This window comes from Tigriopus californicus, chromosome 7, assembly GCF_007210705.1.
Source record: "Tigriopus californicus strain San Diego chromosome 7, Tcal_SD_v2.1, whole genome shotgun sequence".
NCBI classification, from domain to species: Eukaryota; Metazoa; Arthropoda; class Copepoda; order Harpacticoida; family Harpacticidae; genus Tigriopus; species Tigriopus californicus.
The window spans coordinates 1,339,580-1,347,457 of record NC_081446.1 but is presented as its reverse complement, the minus strand read 5'-3'; the positions used below and the strand labels follow the sequence as shown (position 1 = coordinate 1,347,457).

General features: G+C 39.9%; 1 protein-coding gene across 1 annotated transcript; it reads left to right on the top strand.

The window, feature by feature from the left end:
- The first annotated feature begins 2,507 nt into the window (after positions 1–2,507).
- Positions 2,508–3,816, top strand: LOC131883581 (uncharacterized). Its single transcript, XM_059231083.1, has 2 exons — positions 2,508–2,744; positions 2,873–3,816. Exons 1-2 carry the CDS (start codon positions 2,739–2,741, stop codon positions 3,686–3,688), a joined length of 822 nt encoding a protein of 273 aa, XP_059087066.1. The 5' UTR covers positions 2,508–2,738; the 3' UTR covers positions 3,689–3,816.
- Positions 3,817–7,878: the final 4,062 nt, after the last annotated feature.

The following is a 7,878-nucleotide window of genomic DNA, read 5'->3' as shown; positions in this document are numbered from 1 at the left end:
AGTGGATTCCAAGGAAGAAGTGATGGATCTCAGCTAGAACCCCTCAAGTGTGTTTTTCTTGCTAGTTGGACAAGATGAACAACGGATGAACACTGAGCGCAACTTGTGGCTTTTTATTGCGCTCAGAATCTGTTCAATCTTGTTGGATTTCAAGGCAGGACAAGATGGCCGTATATTATACTCGAGCATCTTGCAGAACGGACTATCTTGATTTTGCTTTTGTGGTAAACCACTTTCAGCGGTTAAAGAAATTAGGTCCATCTGCTTAAAATGAAGTCCCTATGCGTGTGATGCTCACTGATCAGGCTTTTGATCATTATGTTCTTGTTATGATCTTGTTAATGAAGTATGTAGAGGAAATGGGGGTGAATTGTAATTTCAACTAATAACATTTTTAGGCATGTTCTTTTGGAGTCAGTCTTTCGGTTCCATGATTCACAAACTTTCTGGTGACAAATTACAATTCACTCTCTAAGAAAGAAATCCAAGCGGGAAAATTGAAATTTCCAACCTTATACCATCATAATAGTCATTATTACAATATGTAAGTCAAGGAGTTTGTTCTTCAGATTGGAGCCATTCCTTTTAGAATTTGTAGTTTTGGGCCTGATTTTTTTGTTTTTTTTGGGGGACAAATTGTAAATGACGTTTAATTGAACAATTTATTTGCGATTGTACTGATGATTAATTACATACCTGGGGATTGTCCAATCTTATAAGTCGCAGTGCCTCTTACTATTATACTTATCTATTCCACGCTTTGTTAAATCAAATCTACCATCCTAGCAATCAATCAAAAGTTGGGCGTTTCTTCCAAGCATTTACAGGGGTTCGTTTGGCTGTATGGCTGTGTAATGATCGAAACCATTTGAATGACGTATATCTTCAAAATTGCTCTAACAAGCCATGGACTTCTAGAGATGTTTCTAGAAGTTTGTTAACAAGCTCCCTAGTATTTGTGTGCATCCAAGGACTGCCAAGTTAATATTCCTATTTCCGGCCATTGAAACTTGGTGTCACCTAATTTTGAGAGTGGTTGTTGGTTGACGGAGAATCAAAGACATGCTACACTATTTTGGGGTGTAGATGACATGATCCTCTACGTAAATCTGGGTCAATAGGAAATGAGCCAAACTGCGACAATGGGCTTCGTTACCGACTTGAATCAACACTAGGGGATGTTGTACCATACTAAACCGTATCATTGGGAATAATAACCTTGGCGTCATTTATGGAAGGAAGTGGGACTGCCGAACAAGAAAAATGACTTGCTCCTTCTGTCACACGGTCATTGTACCTGGGTCTTTCATAAAGTTCATCTCGGAATCGAAATTGTTTCCTAGTTGACCGCGAATATCTCTTCAGAAGCATCTTTTCAAAGGATGGGGATGAAATTTTATTTGAATACGTTACTACCAATGACATCACTTTGATACGTTTTTTAAAGCCCTTCATTATTATATATTGGAGTGGTTTCGGCTGAAGCAGAAAAAATATATTTCTTTTTACGCCAACATTTTGTTTTTGTATCACTGGCAAACGTTACTAGGGGTCTTGGCATTTGACCAAAGTCTTCATCCGTGTTGTGAGTATTGATTACCACCATGTAATGGCAATATGAATGAGCATTTTCCTTATTAAAGAGGCCCATCAGATGCATAAAAAACTGCATTCGGGTGCGATGGTGGCCAAAGTTAGGGAACTCAACGATTAATTATTTTCATGAGACATGGTAGCCTCAATGGCACTACCATCTTCAGAATCACCAAATTCATCATCAGTCTCAGTTTTTTTGGACTAGACGAAGCAACAAGGAAGGAAGAAGTATCATCCATACTTCATTACTCAAAAGGATCTTCATGACGCCACATCCAACGGGCAAAGAAGATGCACATTCAGACATTGGGCTGGCACGAATTCCAGTGGTTACTAAGGAAAACAGGTGGTCACCTGTGCCTGGCAGGCAAGCGGTTTCCTCGTGACAGGTCGATCGATTAGAATAATCAGGGATGGAATGGGCATGAGTAGTCCAACACACTCACGTCTGCATATTTGTGGCACACGACAGAATGGTGTAAGACATCATAAAGAGTAACAAAGCCTGGGGGACGAAAATTTATGGAAAAGAGACGTTGGTCCGTTGACTCGACTGCTTTGATGCTGTTCGGTACGGAAATGATGAAAACAACAGGGTTTCCAGACCCTTAGATAAGGGTATTTCTTTGGGTTTGTGTTGGTTGTCATGGCTGTAATGGGTACCGTTGTTTCAGCAGACGTTCGAATTCAAATATGAGTAGGATCTCGCTACACTGAACAATCTTTTGTTAAATCAGTGGGCAAGTAAGAACAAGCCACCTAGCTCTTGTTAACTATCGCCAACAACACAGGATCCCCATGGGGTCATGAGCAACAAGCGCCGTTTGCGTCTTTAAAACAAAAATACGCTTAGCAGGATTCTTCTCCCCTCCTCAATTCAATGTATCAAGGAGGGGCAAACCACCTCGTCCACCTGTGCTTCCTGTTGAATGCGTCAAAAAGTAATAGGGGGAAAATTTGCCCCGCCATGTTCCTCGTGGGCAGAGATGCCCAGGATAACGAGGATGTGGAGATGAGCGTGTGATTGTTGCCCATTGCGCATAGCTCAGCGGTATAAATATAGGGATAACACTCAAATCTTCCACATCAATTGTCAACTTGACTCAACAACGGCAACACCTCACAGATCCTTTTCCGGAAACATGAAGGTGAGCGACTAAAATGAGCATTATTTTGGAAAATGTGCTGGATGAGAGAGGTCAACACTGCAAATGCACTATCTTGAGGAATTTGTTTCAATAGAAGAAAAAATAAAGTGAGCCTTCTCCAATTTCAGTTTTTCATTGTCCTATCTGCCTTGGCTTTGGCCAATGGCGATCGCATTCAAGGTCGTGGTGAACGACAAGGTCGTCAATCCAACAATGCTGTCAATGGTGGTGTTGACTTCAGCGGCTGCCAGAACGACCCCGAGACTGGCCTTTGTTGTGTGGAAAAAGAGGAGACCGTGACCTCCATCCAGAAGGATCCCATTCTTGAATGCACCCACAAGAATGTGGAAAAGTGTCACTACACTTATGTGACGGAATTCTCGCCCGCTCAAGAAGAGGTTTGTGAAGAGAACTTTGAAAAGTCTTGCCAGATCACGTTCAAGCAACAAGCCATTGAGGAGCAAGTGAAGAAATGCTACCGTCCTTTGGAGAAGATATGCAATGGTCAAGGACCCGAGGAGTGCCGAACTGTCTACGAGTCCTCTTGTACCACCAAGTACGTTGAGAAGCAAGCCGGCAAGTTCGTGGGCGACACCAAGTGCGAGAAGCTCCCCATTGAGATTTGCGGTGCCGGTTGCGTGACTGAGGAGGGTCCCGAGGAGTGCCACGACAAGACCATCACGTCCTTGTTGGATGTGCCCGAGGAGGTGTGCGACTTGAACCCCCAGAAGACTTGCCGTCTGCAAACCCGATTGGTGCCCTCTCTCAAGCCTGAACACGAATGTACCATTATCCCTCAAGAGATCTGCAACCTGAAATTCACCTCCCCTCAACAAGTGGAGAAGCCTTTGAAGACCAAGTGGTGTTTGGACCCCAGTGCCCCTGTTCCCGACCAGACCTACGATGAGGCCAATGCTGGTGCCGCTCCTCTTGGCCGAAAATAATCAAAATCCACAAGTTATCCGGGGATGGACTAATTACGGTTGGTTTGTCCCTGGCAGCCACTATTTTGCCGTTATCGTATTTAATTTATCCATTTAATTTATTGTGATAAATAAAAAATGTACTTCGCAACAACACACTTATTATCGAATGTCCAATGAATTTCAAACATTGATGAACAACTCATTTGTAAGGAATGATCTTCTGATTCTGCTATGCATTTCGAACTTTGGAATTTTTTTTAAAGTTCATGATCATATGTACTTGTATTTGTTGTATTGTTGTTGTATTTGTATTTCGGTCTCAATTAGAAAAAAAGAAAAGAAAGCAGTTATATGGGTAGATTTGAGACCGTGGATCCTCATACTTGCCCTCTTTTCGACTAGAGACTCATAGTCAAAGACTGTTAATGGATTGTTTTTTTCTGACAACAGGATGGGCCCGGATTGGATTATCTTTAAAGGGGACTGGATCATGAGAGACAGTTGTCGATGTCTTTCTTTGTATCCTAAACGATGGTCAAACAGTGACCCCAAAGTTGATCTCTGTGCACAAAATGTCCAACTTTGGAAAAAGTGGTGGGATCACGAGGGGTTGACACTTAGAGAGAAACTTTGCGGGGCAAAGGACTCATGTCAATTGCTTTCCAATTGCAATAAGTTACAATTCTTTTAGAATGAAATATAATTACTTAGGTTCTTATTTTGGTCAAAATAGTTGTTTTTACGTTATGAAAATAAGCCAAAATAAGTTCCGAAAACGGAAAAATAAGTGAAAAGAATGAAAAGAAGTTTTCTTTGCTTACTTATTCAAGTATAATGGTGGTTTTCAAAGGTTAAATTTGGTAGATTATTGTTTTCAAGATGTTCTTGCTCTTTGTTTGAGTCTTGCCTTTACATCAGCAAAAAATTATGTGATTTAATTGTCAAATTTTCATTGATTTTATCTCCATAATGCCCCGGTTATATCTTAAATCATATTCCCCCAATAACGGTTTGAGAGCTACAAAATATCGAATGAATTTCTTCATTTTTAAATCAGTTTTTATACCATAAGAATATTCCCCCCAAAATCCAAAAAGTCTTGTACTAAAAACAAACACGAAAAATAAAGCTTTTATTCTTGCAATGTGGGATATTAGGACACTTTTTTGATTGTTAATAATGTTATGGTATACAATTCAAAGTTGGGATTTGTTTGTCAAAGAAAGCAATGGTTAATTCTGAGCTCGATGTAAGGTACGCGGCAAAAGTTATGTCCTCTTCAAACTCATCCTAAATAGGAGAAAAATGAATGGGCTAAAACTACGTTGGTAAGACCCTGGTGTTAACTCTTCTTTTGGTGCTAACTTTTCTTTTGGTGCCTTCATTGGGTTGAATTTAAATGATCATGATTTTTGACACACGTGCGATTGACTGCAATAATTGGGTGACTTGTTCCCAGTTCAAAACAGTCAAACTCAACTGACGGAGAAATCATGTGATAAATCGTGACAAAAGTTACTAATTTTGTCGTTATCGTCTCTGTCCAGTGAGAGCATCGTCTTTGGGCTGGATGAAACCCATGAAAGCAAGTTTGTTTAATTTAACGGGAACTCCCTTTTTGCTGACTTTCCTAAAAATAAAAATAGCTGAAAAATAGGTCCTAAATTAAGTAACAGGGACTTTTTGCCAGAAACATGCACTCCCGTTTTTTTACGTTTAAAAAGTTTACCAGACCTACTGATAATTTGTTTTGATGACTTGAAATTATTATATATTTTTTCGCTTTTGAAGAATCTTCTAAAGGCTAGATTTTTTCTTGGTTTGATTTTTTGTAATCGCTAGAAGGAACGTAATTCTTTAATTTTGCACTCGAGTTGAACGGATGTCTAATAAATGCCTTTTTCCTTTCCTCTTCGTTTATTCCGGGGGCGCGAAATTTGACCGTGGTTTTTAAGAGTTGCACTTTTGAGCGTGTCTTTTTCCACTTGTATGAAGCTTTAGCGTGACGTTGTTTAGTTCATGGCGACTCTTGAGCGCGCACAATTTTGAGAGTGAGAATAATTATCGTACTCGTTTACTAACTTAATTACTTGAAACATGCGTTCTCTTTATCCTTTTAAATTCACACGTGAATGTCATTCTGAGGGCTTGGGATTCTCTTTTTTCTGGGAACTTGTAATTTAAAAAAAAAAACTACCAAGGACGAGGATGGCATAATTTTAGTATTCAGACTTGCTTAGCATTGCTAAACTTTTGATAAGTCTGAATACTAGATTATGGCATCCACGTCCTGGGGACTTATTTTTTCATCAAACATTTGAAGTTCCCAGATTTTTTTCGGCTGATAAAAACCTCAAAAAAGCTAAGACGAATTTAGAATTCATAAAAAACAATCCCAAGACCTAGTAATGAATGACATTCAAATGTGAATTTCAAAAAAGGATCTAATATTTTGGTAGATCAAATGTTATATGAATATAAAATGAAGTAAAGTTAATACATTCTTCCGTCTTGAACTGCTTGGACCCGATTACCAGTAACGTTAGGAAATCTGCAAAAAAGTCAATACTATTATTAGCTTTTTTAAACGTTTTTTTGCGATTCGTTTGACTGCTCTAGCTGGGGGGAATGTTCTCAAAACGTAAAAATAAGGTAAAACTCCTGACTTTCGTTTCTAAATTTCGTGAAAAATCTCCCCAGAGTGTCTTGAGACCATTTCATAGACTTTGTCCCAATAAACTGAATACCACGATCAATAAACCACGATGAAACTTCCACATTCTCTTGTATCGTCACGAACAAAACGACGTCACGCTGAAGATTCATAACGATGAAAAAGCCACCATCAAAAGTGCAAAACTTAAAAAGACCACTATTAAGTTACATAGCCCCGTTTATTCCTGGCTTGAATGGCCCGGAAATAATTCGCGAGCATCTTCAAAAGGGTACTGAGCTCAAAAAGGATCCAGGAGATCCGATGCAGTTTTCGACCCTAGAAAAGTATGAATGAGCTCAGTAAGTCTCAGACGATCGACGAGCGAAAAAGTCATTTTTGACGTGTCAGGTCTGCCAAAGACTGTATCATAAAGGCTGCCTCAGTGTTCCATGTGAGCCATGAAAGTTCTTCAAGGGCTATATACTATGAAGACTATCTTAACTGGTATGAGGCGTGCAACATAGGTTGCTAGAAACTCATCATGAAGTTGGCAAAATTGGAATCTCGATTAAATGAATCGGAACCTAAGGTAAAGAGCAACTTTCTAGCGATCAAACACCTAGAATCAGAACTATATAAGCAAGCAGATCAACACTCAGAGAAACCAGTCAGGCCTCGAATTCAAGCCTCGACTACCAAACTAACCATAATCTGGTAGAGGAAACGGAAGAGAGGGATCAAAAATGTATTAACTTAAAGTAAACTAAAATAGTCGAGTCACAACGAGCAGATCCAAAAGCTAGAAAGGACGAAGATTTCAGCGGAGGTGTTAAAAATCTCTAGTATCATGGGAAGTGACCTAACGTAGTCGGACATCTCCCACTGCTTCCGGGTAGGGAGACCAGGACCAAGCAAACGCCGTCCTGTCATTATTCGCTTCTAGAACGAGACAAATCGTTCGGAGTGACTAAACAAAGCTAATGAATTCATGAGATCGTATAGTCGCTCTAGAGATCGGCTGTGGCGAGCGATTATATCACCATACAAGATGACCAGATGATATCACACTGCGACTAGAAGGCAGGAAACAAAACTGACCACTCTTTATGTCGAAGCGGATCGGAGACAGACACTCACGTAAAATCGGTAGTATGGGTGCCAAGAGATCGCACACACAACTCAACAGACTCCAGTTGACTAAACAGAAAACGCCACATCCCCAACAAAATGTTAAAGCTAATCTCCTGAAATGTTCGAGGTGGTTTCCTAAAGAAGGAACCTGAATTAAAATTTTGCAGACCTCATGTATTTCTCCAAGAAACGGATAGCAGACATTTCGTTGCAAAATCTTGCGCATCCTACGACTTCAGGGTGACCATGAAAATAGACTCAATTGACAACCCACGATTGGTCCTTGTCACTAATGATATAACATAAAGTCGACGAAGTAGCGATTCACAAATCACAGACCTATACCCTCCTGTCGTTTACACTTCCCAAGCACTTTTAATCGCAGCTTATTTTTTTTCTCGATGAAGCGTTTAATCTTCCT